The sequence below is a fragment of the Lepisosteus oculatus genome, chromosome 17 (assembly GCF_040954835.1).
Source record: "Lepisosteus oculatus isolate fLepOcu1 chromosome 17, fLepOcu1.hap2, whole genome shotgun sequence".
In the NCBI taxonomy this organism is placed as follows: Eukaryota; Metazoa; Chordata; class Actinopteri; order Semionotiformes; family Lepisosteidae; genus Lepisosteus; species Lepisosteus oculatus.
The window spans coordinates 6,191,248-6,208,745 of NC_090712.1; the positions used below are offsets into that span (position 1 = coordinate 6,191,248).

At 42.8% G+C, this 17,498-nt stretch overlaps 2 protein-coding genes across 2 annotated transcripts; both read left to right on the forward strand.

Annotated features, from left to right (window-relative positions):
• Positions 1 to 728: 728 nt before the first annotated feature.
• LOC107079344 (lysozyme c-1-like) lies at positions 729 to 4,358 on the forward strand. The gene is made up of 4 exons (XM_015362709.2): positions 729 to 955; positions 1,965 to 2,219; positions 2,584 to 2,647; positions 3,705 to 4,358. Exons 1-4 carry the CDS (start codon positions 781 to 783, stop codon positions 3,802 to 3,804), a joined length of 594 nt encoding a protein of 197 aa, XP_015218195.1. The 5' UTR covers positions 729 to 780; the 3' UTR covers positions 3,805 to 4,358.
• A 1,103-nt stretch (positions 4,359 to 5,461) lies between these two features.
• soul4 (heme-binding protein soul4) lies at positions 5,462 to 15,896 on the forward strand. The gene is made up of 6 exons (XM_006638566.3): positions 5,462 to 5,673; positions 8,685 to 8,877; positions 10,513 to 10,598; positions 10,818 to 10,959; positions 11,315 to 11,498; positions 13,309 to 15,896. Exons 2-6 carry the CDS (start codon positions 8,715 to 8,717, stop codon positions 13,481 to 13,483), a joined length of 750 nt encoding a protein of 249 aa, XP_006638629.2. The 5' UTR covers positions 5,462 to 5,673; positions 8,685 to 8,714; the 3' UTR covers positions 13,484 to 15,896.
• The last annotated feature ends 1,602 nt before the right edge of the window (positions 15,897 to 17,498 follow it).

The window sequence follows — 17,498 nt, forward strand, 5'->3', positions numbered from 1 at the left end:
TGGACTGTGAGTAACTCTTCTTAGTGCACTTCTCACTGTACTGATTGTATTGTATTATTATTATTGTATCATTTGTAACACTGTTGCTGTTTTGTCTGTGTTAAGCTGCTGTTGCACTGTAATTTTCCTCACGGGATCAATAAAGTATCTATTTAAAACAGCACCCATCAGAAAACAGATGACATAAAATAATAAGAACTTTAAGACAGGGTTCTGTCGTAAACTCAGAAAGCCCCTGAAACACAGTAGGTGGTTTTGTTTCTTTTGCAATAATGAACATTGTGAGAACACAGGCAATTGGAGAACTCTTTTTTTATCAGTCTGATGTTGTCTGTGTTCTTTGTGTTGAAGTGCACTTGAGGCATGTGAAAGAGGGAAGTGGGTGGAATCTAGTTTCAAAAGGTGACGCCAGTGGAGAAAAAAACATTCTCTTTGGAGAGTAGGATGCAGGGCAGAATGCAGGAGGATGGCTTTGTAAGCATATACACCTGTCTCAAACTGCTGAGTCATGTTTGTCACTGGTTCACAATACCTGAACCAGGTGAGAGGTGACTGATGCCTGTTGTCTCAGCCCTTTCAATATGTTTAAAAAAAGCAACAGACAACAGCTATTATAATTCCAGAACCGACTGGAACATTCAATAGTTTCACCACCACCCGTCTAGAGTTTCCTCACGTGACATGGGGCTGTGTGACTGAAGGAGGGAGCGACACCTGTATATTAAGGAGCTGCCTGCGCTCTGGAGAAGCACAGAGACACTGAAATCTCCGAAATCAGACATGAACAAGCTCTCACTGGTCGCAGTAGCGCTGCTGGCCCTGGTGGCCCTTCACCTGGGCACGAGCGAGGCCAAAGTCTTCCAGAAGTGCGAGCTGGCCTCCATCCTGCTGCCCGAGCTGCAGTCCAACCAGACTCAGCTCAATCACACCGAGGCTGTGGCGCTGCTCGCCAAAGGTCAGGATCGGGCGTCTTTGCAAATCTGTGAATATGGCCTTGCACACTGTGTCTGCTTTCCTGGGGGAGGGGGGGGTTGTTGGGTTGTTTTTCTGTAGTTATGTCTTGTTTGGGGTTTTTTTTGTCACAGTGACAAATCTTCCTAGCTTTTATGAAAAACACCTGTGGAGAAGTGAAAGATGCAAGGTTATTTCACGGAGAAAAAAATCATTTGAAATTGATGAGAAGTGCGTGATAAATAGACATCATGTTTGAGGCAAAGACACCGCAGTCAAATCTCTCATGAACCACAGAGTCATGATCTGCGGGAGAACTGAATAATCATTTATTTAACTGGTTATTATTATTCACCTGGCTCCTATTGACCTGTTTTTCTAGGTGTCCAGCAGTTGAATGCTTAAAGATATGTATATAACTAACTTTCTTGTCAGACAGTGAATCTGCAGAAGATGTCTGCTTTATACTGTATATTATTACAGATTCTTTTTCTTGTTGTCGTTTAACCCTCTACTCGCCACTGTGTTTTGCAACCCTCTTTTCTCTGTTGTTAGTGGAAACCTGTGAGTCTGCTCTCGCTTCTCTGAGCTGGGCTGTGTGCAGGACGACAGTGGCTTTCTTTCTTTTGTCTTTCTAAGAGCCAAGACCCACAAAGGGCAATTCACTAGTTCCGAGATTCCCAGCTGCCCTGTTTAAACACTAGTTTGGAAAAATACACTTAGTTTGACTCTGAACAAATAGGCGCCCATAAGCAGCTGTAAGGACTCAGCACTGGGGAGATCAGAAGATGTTGAACTGGAAGAATGCAGGCTTTGTAAAACCAAATAATCCAGTTTTAGGCTTTCCTGACCGAACCTGATGCAACTGCTGGTGTGATATTGAGAATTTATAGCCTGTCCAGCTCTTGCATATAATTGCCACTGCTAACTTGTGACATTTTTAAATCTGTGCTCTTACCGATTTACTGATCGATCTAAAAATGACCGATTCGCCTCCCTCCTTTTCTCCACAGTGATTTGCCACCTGAATGAAACTACCCAGCTGAACAGCAGCGCTATCACCCCAGTGAGGCCTCAGGCTCCCCCTCCACCTCCACCTCCTCCTCACCGCAGAGGCAGGAGCCTCAAGAAAGGGAACTCCCATTCCCACAGCGCCGAGGAGCAGAAGCCTGTCCCGGCCAAAGCGCTGCTCCGCCTGGGACTCTTCCAGCTCCTCAACGTGGTCGTCTGCGAAGACGGGATGAACTTGTGCAAGATGAACTGCAGCAGTAAGTTGCTTGCCCCTGTTTTCAGGTGTCAAGTGGAGGAGAGCTTAGGGGCACTGCACCCACTACCAGAGGTTCACAGGCCTTAAGCCCCCAGTGTGGTAAGCTGCCATGTATGTCCATGGCGACTGATGTAGTAATTTGGAAAAGGACTGTGGGAAGACTGAAAGGACGTTTGAGTTGAGTTGTTGTTTGCACATGTTGTTAGAAAAAAAGGCTAGTAATTGAGAGATTTTCATTGAAGGTGCAAAAAAACACTGTGTCAATGTCATCTTTATGTTGGAGGCTACTGGTGTATTCACATAGAACTGCTCAGAAAATATAAGTCATAGTAATAATAATCATTTCTTCTTTTTTTTCTCACAAGAATTGATTGATGATGATATCACTGACGACATCCAGTGTGTGAAGAAGTTGTTCATGTCTGACGAGTGAGTATTTTCAGCTAGATGTTACACCGTGTAGAAGCTCAAGGGGGATGAGTGAGTCGGACAACTGGCACAGGATGCAGATGTTAAAGATCGATTTTACTGACTGGAATGGAGTGACTATCTTCCCTCTGCTTGCGTGATAATGATACCCTTTGCAATCCAATTTTTGAGAATTTTCTAAAGCTGTGTTTCACGGACATGGTCAAAAAAACAACTCCAAACCAAAGTTGGCATTTAAAGATGATATCCTTAAATGGAAAACTTTTATTAATGAGTTTGACAAGCTACCATTTCAATTAATTATTTTTTAACTTCTCTTAATTAAGATTGAGCTCATATTTTACTTAGAAATCTGAGGAACTATGATACATGTACTAAACCTGTTGAGAAATTTTTAATTCATTGGATTTATGTAGTATCCCAACATGTTTCACATGGGGGGGGTCTACTTTATCCACCATTGAAGTGCAGCCCCACGCTGGAAGAAATGGTTTTACTGTTAGAATTAAGGGGGGAATAATTTATCCAGGACCCCAGGGTTAACACTTCTATTCTGATGAAAAGTGCAGCTGGATCTTGAATCTCAAGATGTCAGCTTGATGTCTCATTGAAGGCACTTCACCTCCTACAGCACACAGTCCCCAGTCACCATACTGGAGAGTTGGTCTGGACGTTCTTGTCCATAGGAAGAGTGCCACCTACTGGTCCACCAACAGAACTAATTTCCATAGAAATCTCTCATCCAAGTACTGACCAGGCCCAACCGTGCCTAGCTTCTAACATCTGAATTACAAGATGGTAAAGCAGCTTGTTTACAACCTTTTTTTAAGGTTGCCCTTTGATGCAGTAATTGTTTAACTTTAAACTCATTTTTTCACTGAGTTTGGTGAGTGTGCTGTTCCTTTCCTGTATTCTCTACTGTCTTGAAATTCGGATTCATACTAAGGACAGCTAAGCTTATTCATGTTCTGTATAATCCAATAAAGATATGTATTTATATGTATTTATTCATAATATTTTAATTCAAATTGGTTTGATTTCTTTTTTCATTTTTCAGGAGTGGTGAAGATGACTACAGACGCCATCATAAGCACATTTTTGACTCACAGTGCTTTTCTTCAGACCTGTCTTCCTATTTGTCTGCTTGCTCACTGTGAAGTGCCAGCCTCCTAACCACAGCTTTCACCTTTCACCTTTCACCTTTCACCTCTCCTCTGCCTTCCTAGAGAGCAGTTCTCTAACGAGCCTGTGACCAGAACAATTGCTGGGCCATGTGCAGATTAGCACCTGGGCTTGGGGGAAGTGATTTTTGCTTTCAGATTTAAGAAAACACATTTTTAAATTTGTTTTTTTTTTAATAATTTTAAAAATTTCAGTGTTGTGATGGTGGTGAAGAAAGCAACAAATGTAGAAATGTCAATATTACAACATATTCTTCCTACATCAATTGAGCAGAATCATCATAGGAACTGTGCAGTTGTTCCTAAAGGTAAAAGCAAATAATGGCATATGGCATTCTAAGTTAGAAAGAAAAATGGAAGCAAGCAAGTTTTCGAACATAACCTAACTGGGGGGCTGGTGTTGGGACTGAATTAACTTCTACTGTGCCTTTATATATTGTATCTTATTCTGCTGGTTCAAACAGTTTATTTTACTTTTGTCTACCACATTTATTTACTTCCTTTAATAAAGACTCAAGTTTTAAAAAAAATCCTGTGGTTTTGTTTATTTATTTTTCATGATAAGTACTAATAAGCTTCTTCGAGGCTTGAGCTCTCTCAGTTGTCAAGCGGTTTATGGTGACCCCGGAAGATTGATCAATAACTTACGGTTGTGAGCTCTCTGAATTGTAAGCAGACAGACAATGGTGCTCTAGAGGTACATCTGCACATATGATGTGACATTTGACGATTCACAAAGATGGTCCGGTTGTTGGGACTGTGCAAGGTGACACGAGATGTGAACCCTTTTCTCAAAGGGAGTTCATCTCACTTGAGATGGTAATGGTGAGGGAAGAGTCTCCCATGGGTGCTGGAGAGGATGGGATTCAGCTATGCTCTAATGTGGACCCTATAAATGTAATAGGTGTGGTGGGAAGAGCTGCAGACTCGCAGCTCTTGGGTTCTGGGTTCGATTCCAGGTTGCTGTGTGAAGCTGGCAGATTCTCCCCCTTTTCTGTGTGAGGGGATCTCTGGGTGCTGCAGTTATCTCCCTGTTCCCGAGGCCTGTTGACTGGGTCCATTTGGTCTCTCGGATTAGCCCCTGTGTGCTTGTGTGTCCTGCAGCGGAGTGGGGTTCTGTAAAGGCTGTCGCCTGGCCTTGGGTCCCTGTGCTTTCAGGGAAGGCTCCAGGTGGCTACTTCTCTAACCAGGAATAGGTGTCTGTAATGGATGGATGGATTTTCGGGATGTATAATTTATAACAGCTGTTTCATCCCACAGGTTGGTGGCAGTTACGTTGGCTGTCAGATATATTCCAATGAAACACTGGCTTTTCATTAAAGAATAACTTCAAGAATACAATTTAATTTTCTCGTGGGGGGGGGAACGTTACAAATATACGAGAACAGCCTAATGCATGGCAAGTCAGGCCAATGAAGTAAAAGTTGAATGCTATACCTTCAATTGAAAAAGGTGTTTCGCACTACCATACTGTACTGCAGCTATATTGCAGCTGTTCTTATTAATGCTAGTTTTTACGCTGTTAGTGTTTCAAAACGTGAAACACGGCACTCCAACAAGTGACGGAGCCTCTTTTCCGTTCTCCTCTGCTTCTTTCCTGGCGTTTCTATGGTAACTAGTATGAGAAGAACCGGGGTCTGTGTGTGCTGGATGGGGGTGCCCCTGTAATCCCATTAATGCGGCCGGCGTCGCGGATTTCACCTGGTGTGGCCTATTTGTGGGCTGCCAGTCACGTGACGAGCAGCCGTTTCCTGCAGTAGTGTGGTGGTGTTTTTGCCGAGCAGCCGGCTGTCGGTCCTGCTTGATACTCGCCAAGTAAGACCTCGGTACGTCGTAAGTGAACAGGTGAGCCTATTTTTTTGTATCTTGAAGTCCGAAGCCTGACGCGGAAGTGAAGGCTTTTCCGTGAAGGCGGCAGAGAACATTGCAGCTCGTTGTAAGCTGCGTGTGACGCTTAGCTGTGCAAAAACACTTGCAAGGTTTTGTTGCTGGGAAGTTACGTTATGTGAGGAATATGTTTTTTTAAGGGCTGCGAGCTGCTGTATCTGGCGGTTCTGTCTTATTGTACAGACGTTAATGTGCAGAACAAGTGCAGGGCTGCAGAGCGCACTGTTATCTGCATAATGAAGTTACTGTTGATGCGTGGGTTCGTGCGCCCAGGCTGTGCAAGTTGACCTACTTTTTCTAAGCTACTGCCCTTCATCCGAATGCGGCATTTTGGAAAGACAAAACAATAGCCATGCATAAACGGCAGTTTAAAAAAAATCCGCATGAGAGATTGGAAGAATAATACAATTCATATATCAAGTGTATCTTGATTTTTTTTTTTATAAAAGGAGATTACATTTCATGCCAGGGTGAACTAAGTTTATTCGATTTTCGAAGAATGCTCCAAGCGAGCGGATCGGAAATCATTTCCACACTCGTAAATCGTTCCCTTCAGGTACATTGAAAATTTAAAAAAAAATGTCAGGTTCCTAGGCAGTAGAAATAAAGGGATGTGTAAGAATCGCATTTGGATCCACGCTCTTGAGATGGCAATGTCCCTTAGCGAGGACTCCTGTTCAGTCCTGAAAGTAGAGAATAATAACAGAATAGTACCAATATTACTGCTTGGGTGTAAAAATGTTGTATAGAATCTTCAAAGGTGACTTCTGTTGCACAGCGATATTAAAATCTATCGTATGTTCAGAGCGGGTTGAGGATTCAGCGTGTGTAGCGCCGCCTCAGGCAAGGGACCGCAACTACAGCAAAACCAGGTGACCATCAGTTTCCTTGAGTTGCTCGTGTTGCTGTCTCAGTGCCCGCAGTGCGACTTGGCAGTTGTTGGAAATTGTTGCAAGTAGCAGTCCTTTTCTTGTGTGAGACAGCAACTGCCTGCAGACTGTAATTGGTCGACTTATTCTCTACAACCAAGCGTGTCCTAATGTGTAGGACTAAAAATCCTATTTTTAGCAGCCATATCACCCTGCAACTCACAACTGGCAGCCCGCTGAAGCCAAGCAGGTGTGAGCCTGGTCAGTACCTGGATGGGAGACCTCCTGGGAAAAACTAAGGTTGCTGCTGGAAGTGGTGTTAGTGGGGCCAGCAGGGGGCACTCACCCTGTGGTCTATGTGGGTCCTAATGCCCCAGTATAGTGACAGGGACACTGTATTGTACTTCGGATGAGACATAAAACTGAGGTCCTGACTCTCTGTGGTCATTAAAAATCCTAGGGTGTTTCTCAAAAAGAGTAGAGGTGTAACCCCGGCATCCTGGCCAGATTCCCCACTGGCCCTTACCAATCATGGCCTTCTAATAATCCAAATCTATGAATTGGCTTCATTACTCTGCTCTCATCCCCACTGAGAGCTGGTGTGTGGTGAGTGTTCTGGCGCACTATGGCTGCTGTCGCATCATCCAGGTGGGGCTGCACATTGGTGGTGGAAGAGGGGATCCCCATTACCTGTAAAGCGCTTTGAGTGGAGTGTCCAGAAAAGTGCTATATAAATGTAAGCTATTATTATTATTATTATTATTATTATTATTATTATTATTATTATTATTATTATTATTATCCGTCAATTTGATTATAAGCATTAGTATCTGAATTTTGTACCCTGTAGGTAATGAATATAATGTAAGAGATCATAGTTATTGTAAAATGAATCATGCATAAGAAGTAAGGAATATGATTATTGTAGACTACACGTCATTGATTCGACTGACACTTTCATGCAGATTTACAGAAGTTAGAATTAACCTGTTTTTTTTATGCAATTGTACCCAATTCGATGTTGGAATCGGGAAGAAGTCGAGCTCTCAAGGGTACTGCGCCCACACCCGAGAGATGAACCTGCAGCCCCAGTCAGGAGTCCAGAACCCGAAGGTTTCCTACTGATTAAAGAAAGACATCGTTCACTAAGTGCATTTATTGTTTCAGTTTGGCTACTGGGGATAGGTTTTAATGCTTACAAACATGACGTTTTGAGATGTTTTTCAGGGAGCATATAAATAAAAATAATATGCTTAGATATAGCGCCAAACCTTCCAAATACAGCAAAGGGAAGAAATATGTGATTATTTAAAAACATACAGGTTTTTCTTGTCTGTACCTGTAAGTCTGCCAGAATGTTTGTCACAGGTGCGCGGGTTTCACAAGCATGTACAGGGTATATTGTTGTTTTCTACAAAATCGGAGAAAGTGAGGCACGCACCTGCTGGAGTAGAATGACCTGTTAGTGACGTAGCCCCGCTGTCGATCTTGAATCGCCAGGGTATGGGCATGCCCTCAGCCACTTCCTCTCCCAGAGCGCTTCCTTGAGCTCTGTGGCTGTCTGGACTGTTGGCATGGTAACGGAGCCCTCGTGCTTGTGCATCCTCCTATCTGAAGTCCTTGTGTTGTGGCCTTGGGGACTTTTAACTCTTTGCTGCCTCGAGATCTACATGCCGGGGTGGGAGTCAGTTTGCACACATGCCTTGTCAAGAACTGATCATTTCCCGATCCACAGCTGCCTGCTCATGGCCCAGATGGTTCCCTGGAGACATGGGGGGTTTTTGGAGGGATTAACCTGACAGTAGTGCAGTGACCCTCACACACCAATTAAGAAAAAAACCACAACTCCCACTCCAAGGGATTTAGCAAACCGCGCTGTTTAAATGTTGCGGTCAGGGGGAGGAGATCACTGTCTGAAGAAATTTAGCCCTGCCATGAAATTTCTGCCCTTGCAGATAGATGATTTTTTTTCCCCAGAAAGAAGTTTATTTCATATGTCGTGTTCTTCAGGCTGGATGTATTTTTATAACGCTACACTTGTTTGAGTTGCGCCTGCCAGGGCTCAGTAAGTCTGAACTCAAACTGAGTCTGGTTTCGCAGGGCCGCAGATTGCCTGTGCCTCCTCAGCTCATGGCTCGGATCACGTTTGAGGACCTGGCGGAGCTGGAGGACGAGCAGCTGGACAATGACGTCCCGGAGGACAACTCTGAGCCAATGGACGAGGAGGAGGAGGAGAGGCTGTTGGCCCATTGGCAGGCTGTAGCCAGCACACACCAAGTGTCCGTCCCCCAAGGTAGCAGGCAGGGTCACCTTGCTATGACAGGGCAAAGTAAAACAGTTGCTGGACAGTAATGTAAAGAAGAGCACTGCGGGTTCCTGGTTATATGCTAAGCACAGCTACCCTTCATGCCTGTGATTAAGATTGCCGAAGGCTGCTGTAATGCCACAAAATAAAGCATGCGTGCATTAGTAGTGACATCTGTGTAGCATAGAATCACGGGTAGTCATTTTACACTAATGCAGCTTGCTTGATGACAACTGGAAAGGAGGTGCCCTTACTCCCATGGCTGCATTATCGAGTCATCTGAATCCTGACTCAATAATAATCCTTAATCCTCTAGTGGGCTTTGTAGTGTTCCTTTAAAAGAAAAATGTCTTCTGTTTTCATTTTCTGCTTCGGATGGAGTAACTGCCATGTGGAATCGTGTTGATCAGCTCTTTACTTTAAACGGTACTGCGGGATTGTACTAGATACAGAAAAGAACAGTTACAAATGAGAGGTAGCTAATTTGGCCCATATAGCCCGCTAAATTAACCAAGGATCTCATCCAGTCCTTTTTAAAAAAGGATAGGGTATCAGCTTCATATTCATCTCAATGTGACTAGTGCATCCTTCAATTTTTATTTAAATTTTCGGCTTTTATATATATATACTGATGGAAAAAAGAACCGCAACATTTTCTGGAATGAGAATACTTTAGTTATAGCTTATTTACTTTCACAAAAAGTTGTCAATTTGTTTTTAGCCCTCTGACCAGCAATACAGCTTGTGCAGTGAGGCATTGCAACTTGCCAATCACACGAAAGCTCATTAGGTATACTTTTACTCAATGTGGTCCAGGTGGAAAAATGCCTGATCAGGTCACCTTTAAAAAGGCCTTAATTCAAAACCTAGATCACTGCAAGAAAAAGGCCACACTTTTCTTTGCATTCCATAATGCCTTGAATGTCACCAGAAGCAAGGGAGAGGGCCATTCGCATGCTGCGGGCAGGCATGTCATGTGCCAGCGTTGCCAAACACTATGGAGTGAGCTGTTCCACTGTGTCCCGACTGCAGAGAAGGTTTCAGCAGACCAGCAGGACGGATGACCGTCCAAGATCCGGTCACCCTTGGATGACCACACCAGAGCAGGACCGACACATCAGACCGATCCATCTGAGAGATCGTTTCAGATCTGCCACCCATACTGCTGCTGAAACTGCCAGCAGACACAATGCCCATATCAGTGACAGGACATTGAGGCTCCATGCTGCTGGTCTTAGAGCAAGGCGGCCTGTCAGAGGCCCTCTGCTCACACCTCCTAGACGTCACACCCGACTGGCTTGGGCCAGACAGAGGCTGCGATGGACTCGTCAGCAGTGGCATCAGGTCCTCTTCATGGATGAGTCACTCTTCAGCCTGTTCCACGCAGCTGGGAGGGTCAGAGTGTGGAGGAGGTGGTGTTGCGTTTCCTTTTTCCATCAGTATATATCCTAACATTGTGTTTGCCTTTTTTATCGTTTGCCATGTTGTCTACAAGTCATAAATGATGCGTCAACATAGACACTTTTTTCAGACGTAGCCTCTTCAAGCTCAGCATTTCCCATTTTGTTATTTTAGGCAGCGCTGTGAACTGAATTTATTATGGGATGTTCTTTTTTAAAACAGAAATGTCTGGTCCGATTCAGCTGATGACGAGACAGAGCCAAGTCCGAGAGCAGGTGCCATATGTCACAGTATCTCGGCATGAAAAGGTACCTGATTTCTGATGCTCGGCTTAGGAATCGAGAAGAATATTTCTTTAACGCATATATTTCAGATGACCATACCTTTCGTGGAGCAATTTATAAAAGGTCGGGAATGCAATCAAGGATTTAGAAGAAATCTTGGCACATAAATTGTGTCGTAAGGCAGTGGCAGGTGGGGTGATGCAGAGCAGGGTGTTGAGAGGGCTTGTGGCTCCACTGTTGCAGCTGGATGAGACTGTGTACGAGGAGAGAGTGTATCCAGCTGGGAAATGGGCCTGCGTCACCAAGGGGGAGGACCTGTACGAGCAGAGCATTTCTATGGCCTTCATGAAACTGATGCGCTACATCTGCAAGGAAAACTCTACAGGTAAGTCAGCACTTTACTCTCCTGCTTACAGAGCTGCAGATTTTAAAGAGGCTTTTGCCCGACTATACATCCAGGATCTTTAACTGCTTGTAGGTTTTTGTAATAAAAATTTGGCCTTTAAGAGACTTTATGCCTCCGAAAAGACTCAGCCAGTAAAGACGCTTGCCCAAGCGCAGGGTGAGCTCTGTGGTCCTGGGCTCGAGCCTGCCTGGGTCATGTCACTAGCAGACTGTGACTGAGATTCCCCAGGCAGCAGCACACACATGGCTGAGCGTAGGTCAGGGTGGGATGTGTCAGCCAGGGTGTCTTTAAAGTGGGGGAAACAACCCCACTCTCTGTCCCTTTCATCTTCCAGGCCGTTACTTAGGGATGACCGTGCCGGTTGTGAATAAGATCCAGATCTTGGAGGATGGGACAGGCTTTGTTAGAGAGATCCTGACAGCTTATTACCTACCCGCTGAGTTCCAGGACAACCCACCGGATCCGACAGACCCCGAAATTGTCATCATCCAGAGAGGGCCTCTCAGAGTCATCACCAGGTGGGGAATGTTTTCCTCTGGTTTATAAGCACAATGGCACCTGCAGTGCACTGGTGTCAGTGCCAAACCTTTATTCATTAGTCAGGGATCACAGCAGGTTAAGGCGTGCCTTGTTTCCTGAATTTGAGCATCTGATTTCTGGTGTTATAATTATTGTTATGAAAAATAAAATATATATTGAGTATCAAAAGAAGCTTATTACAAATGCACGTTTGTGTAAGAATTTAACAAATTTGCCAGCAGGAAAATCACCCTGATAGAAGGTGCACTGACCTTTTACTGAACTGATACTGTAGGTAAATTTATTATACTGATCAACATTTGTCATCATCAGGGGGTTTGCAGTAAAACCCCACGGGCCTGTAGCACGTGTGGCAGTGTTGAAAGCAGTCCAAGCCATAGAGCAGTGAGGCATGCTGTGTCCAGCTTGCAGACACTGTCTCGTGGAGTTTTTTCCAATTCTTCTTGTGGAACTTGTCCTAGATGATGCGTGTCATCTTGGCACATCCTATAAATTTGCAATAGGGGATGGGATATGGACCCGCGGTATTTGGTTTGAAATTACTGGTTTCCAAACACCCCAGTAACCGTTTGCTGACAGCTCAGTCCTCGACACAATTATCTTTCTTGATTTTTTTTCACCAGGCTTGACATCAGATGGGTTAAATTGCCTCATCACCTCTGTCCTATCAGTTCTCATTAAGAAGGTGTTTTAGTGCAGGTGCCACAAAGTCAGTTGAGTGCTATGATTAGTCATGACTGATCAACTCAGAAAAACAAGGCTTAAAACTATTTAATGAATATCCAAAATCTGAAAGCTTTATTTTTCTAAAACATATGCATAATTTAGAAATGTTTCTTTTGATGCTCAGTATAGTTCCCAGCAGAAACCCACATGCTATAAAAATACAGTAAATCATTATTTGACAATTCAGTCCAGCTTTCAACATTTTCTGATGTCCACAGGCTGAGGTGGTGAAAGTGTGTTGTACGTTTTTTTCAAACAATATTTTGTCATCAAACAAGATAAGGTAATGTGTACTGTAGAGCACTGTACTGCAATTCCGCTCTTTAAACATGTATGTAGTTCGTCTTTTTAATATTCTGTTATTTATGACCTTTTTATACAGGATACAAATAAAAAAAAACCTTTAAAAAACAGATGCGCAACACCCAACAACACAATTGTTGTAAAAGGATGTGTGGAAATAAGCTTGATGAAAACTTTGATGAAGTTATCTGTCATTTCTTGAAATTCGGCAAGCCTTTCTCCCCTGGAGGAGACCGGGCTGCTGTAGTTTCTCACAGTAAGTGGGACTGTGGGTGTTGCAGTTGGAATGACCCTACAGTATGTGACCCCTCACAATCTCCACCTGTGCTGTTACTCTCTTATTCAGCCAAGACTCCCTCACCTGGCTTCTCTAACATGACAAAGTCGTGAATGACACACAAGCTCCTTCATTAGGGGAAGGCAAACGGGACTGGACTGATTGGGAGTGATTTTGGAATTAACATGCACTGGTGGGGGGGAGGGGTTATTTAATTGGAAGATTTTTAATTGGAGGAGGGGGAGGGGGGTTATGCACCTTGAATTCTTTCATGCCGGAGGTAGGTCATTGTAGCATCCCAACCTGGCCTTTCAGCAAAACATTTAATGTGCTTTCAGGTGTGAGATACTGTAGCTTATGGTGAAAGGAATACCAGCAGCATACCACTGACTTCAGTAGCCTAACTGTACAGCTGAATCCTCAGGTGCATACGAATAGGAGAACAAGCCTGAACCGGGATTGGCTTGTCTTTGACCTTCCAGGGTGTTCCTCGGGACGACCACAGAGGAGACCATCACAAGGCAGATCAGCCTGCTGTGGGAGCTGCTGGGGTCCACGGACGACTTCCACAGAGACATGTACATGGTGGCAGTGTATGAGAACCCAGGAGTGGCCTGCCGCAGGAACGAGATCTGGTTCATCCGCCGCGACCCCTAGAGCCAAAGGTTAGCGTGTCCAGGATCTCGCCAGAATCCCCCGCCCCTCCACAGGACTGAGCAACCTTCATTTTATATAGCGCCTTTCACGGCACATCGTCTCAAGGCACTGTACGACAAAACAATCCAACAGAAAAAACGGGTATTCACGAATCAAGGCAGTCGCTTTTCCGGGACGGGAAGCCGGAGTGTAACTGTGAGTTTTAAAAGAGGATTTGAAAGGGGTGATGGGTGCAAAATCTGATTACGCCATGCGAAACTTGGTTCACCTGATTCTGGATTACCTGCCTGCAACGGTTGGTCCGAAACCTCATGAGTGACCCTGATTTCTTTCTCCCTCTGTGGCTCGGTTTTCCTTACAATCCTGGTAGTCCGGAGGTTCGGCATGCCCTGAGAGTGAAGAGATAATGGGAAGATATGTGTAATGCCTTCTGTCCTCTCGGTTATATCCCGTTCAGTCTCTGTAACGGCCTGCGCGTTACGAGGGGCTGACTCTGGGGAGTACAGTGAGCTGCAAAGGTAGTGAAATATGAGGGGCTGGGTGACATCTGTGGCCTAATTCAAATGTAGCACCACACAAGGCAGGTGAGCAGTTAGACCTGTTCAACAGGCATTCTGCACACCTGTAGAAGCAGGTGACAGGACAGAGGATTCAGCCTCCTGGTTGATCTGAACCAGTATTTCACACTGGTCCTGAAGTGGTACCAGTGTTTTGCACTGCAAGTGGAAAGGCTTGTAGCTGTTTGTCACAGGAGACATAAATCGCGTTTCCAGATTGAAGTACTTTTTTCCTCTTCCTCTTTGCTTTTGGTTAAGGATGTTGGCATGCATATAAATCACTTCTTCTTGTTGTTTGGCTTTATAGCATACACCGTGCCTTGCTGCTTGCTGAAAATACTAAAAAAAAACTTTAACAAAGTTTTTGTTTTAGAAGCAGTTTTACATTCAAATTAGTTTTTGAATGATTCATAGAAAGGGTAGTTCTTGTTCTCCAGATTATTTTGAGTCATGTATCAATGGATAAATGACACATGATTATCATTAATCAAATATCCTATTAAACCAGTCTCGGGCTGGAGTAATACAGCAATAACATGGACTGTAAAAACAAGATTTATAAATCATTCCTCCCTCAAGGCATTGATATTGAGCAAATATTCAGTGTCGGTGAGCCCAGTGTATGTGCATTGAATGTTGAGGTTTGTGCTGAATAAATTACATATACTGTACAGTATAAAACCGCACTAGACAATACAAATTCTAATCACTTAGTGGAATCCATATTTTTTAATGAGGAGAAAGTTTTGTTAAACGTTGCGAATTACAAATATTTTTGTCAAATAAGTGTGATTGATTGGAGCCTTGTTTTTTTTTTCTGTAAAGAGAATTGATTCATCTAAAAGATACTTTCAGACAACTGTTGGGGCTTTCAAAGATACTTTTTGATAATGGTGTTTTTTTAAACTGAAAGCACTACAGTACTGCACAATTAAGTGGTTCTTTCAAATGAATTAATTTTAAAAAAGTTACTATTTTGAAATGGTTTTTCAGTTGTGAAACATTTTGTCATAAAAGTGTATCCGTAGAAGCATTTCAACTCACCACTATAGGACAAAAGCAATGACATTTGATTCTGTGTTGCAGTCTTGAAAGGTTGTCCAGTAGCACCTATTTTAAAACTGATTATTTCCAGCAGTTCGCAAAACAAAAACATGTTTTCAGCAACATAAACATTCAGCAACATAAACATTTTGTGTAACATTCTTGGTGAATGAAAGGGATTGCGAATTTGATTAGGGAAACATTACTTTGAAAACAAAATGATTATTCTTGTGGGGGGGGGATTTATTATAAAGAAAAGAAGTCTGAGAGGGGATCAGTTGATGTAGAGCCGATTAAATGTACTATAGATGACGTGAATGGAGAGACAATCGTGTTTACCTTGGGTAATACTTTATCTTTAGAGTAACCATTGATTTGAGATATGTTTGTTGTTTTTAATGTTGACAGTTTTATAAGTTACTTTACCTTTTTCAATTTGTAGATTTTGTATAATGTATCCTATGCACCTTTGTCTGCTTCAGCAAAACATGGAAACATTTGGTCCAATTACTTTTTAGTGAGTTGCAATATGTTTCTAAATGCCTTTCCTTTTCTTGAAACCTGTTCAAAATCTTCTGCAACCTTTTTCTTACTGTTGCAATTGTACAAGAAGACAATGTTCCAATAAGTGAGATTCCTCATCTGGTTTTATTGCATGCAGCTGTGACAAAGTGAGCATTAGTTAAGCCACACATTTTGTGAAACTTTGCTTTTTTTGTATCAGTGCATACTGTATTGTTACATTACAGGGATTTGTATGGAGTTTATCGTGAGGTGTCCTATATTTGTTGCAATAAAGTGTTATTTCAGTCTATTGTTTATTAATCATTAATTCCCAAAGAGGTCGGTCAATTAATATATATATAATATCCCAGATCAGTAAATTGATTTTGGTAATCCCTGCACAAAGTGGGTTCACAATTTGGCAATTTCATTAATTTATGACTGTTCATTACACAAGATATTAGAATCGGAATAAAATTTAACGAGGAGGTCATTTCTAATATTTGAGACTGTTGTATTAACAAAAACATTAATCCTGCAACTACCTATGTAGAGTTTAAGAATTTTAAGATTCTTAAATTACTCGGATCATCCCCAATTCATAGATCTGCAGAAGAGTTAACTCAGTTTTTATTTTGAAGTGACATTGGTTCAGACACAATGACTTTTCTTGTTTATTAATATAGAAGGCACTGGATTAGTGAGTAAAATAAGAGTTATTGATATGAAATGCTCCATGTTTTAATTATAACACTGAAAAATAAACTGGTCGCCTTTCCTTCATTTGTGGCCGAGAACCAAAGGTTCACTATGCTGCAGTGAATCAAGACCGCCACCTGGTGGCCATCTTGCGCATGACAGCAGTTCGTGTGCTGTCATTTTGGCAATAGGTGTGTAATCTACTGCAGTCGTTTGCAGTAGTGTTGTGACAAACGTGCAAGCACGTGGGTGATACAGCTCTTTTTAGCTTTAAACCTAATTCCAGAGCCCAAACACAATTCAGAACATACTTAAGTGGCAATCGGACCAGATTAACTCTGCAGAACCCGTACAGATAAAAAAACCCGTTCACAACCATTCTGATCATATGACTCTGTAAGTCCTGAATTTAATAACGGATCTTAATTAAACTCTAGGATGCAGAAGGTCTTTTTAGGATCCCGTGCGTAAGTGTTCCCTACTGGATGGGTTTCTCGGGAGACTGAATAACCATTGTTTATTCACTCAGCTGAATTAGTAAAAACCTTTTTAAGGTGTCTCGGTGAAGTCGGCATGAAAATGTGCTTTTTCCTTTCGGTTTGGCAAGGAGCAAAATGAATATTTGAATGCAGGTGAGTTCCTGAACATCCGCACATTCCGGTTTTTTATTTCTTTTACTTCGATTACCTAAATTAATCGATACCGAAAGTATCGAGGTACTGTAGGAGGCTTTCCACAGCACATAAGCAATTTTAGACAAAAATACAGTACGTCCACAAAATTGGTCATAACTTCTAGCACAATTCCTAATAAATGGACCGGCAATGTTATTGGTGCACATACTCGTTCCATTCGCCGAGCCTGTAACTGTAAGTGCCTGTAACAGACACGTCATACAGGACAGTCTCAAGTCATCTGAGGACAGGCACGTATAGTACATGGTCTATAATTACTGTGTGCAAATGGGATCTTCTCCCGATATTGCTGTACTGACATCATGGTATCATAAAACCCAGAAGCAAAATGAAAGTGTTTTAGAAAACCTGAATCACTATGTGATACACTGCCTTGGCCTCCACTGTATATAATTCTGGTTCATACTGGCAGTAGAAGTAGATGTTATTCGGGAATTCTGCTCTGTGATATATGCTATGTTTTTAAACGCTCCTCTTTTCCTCAGGCAGTAATTACTTGGCGAAGTTCGCTTCAAG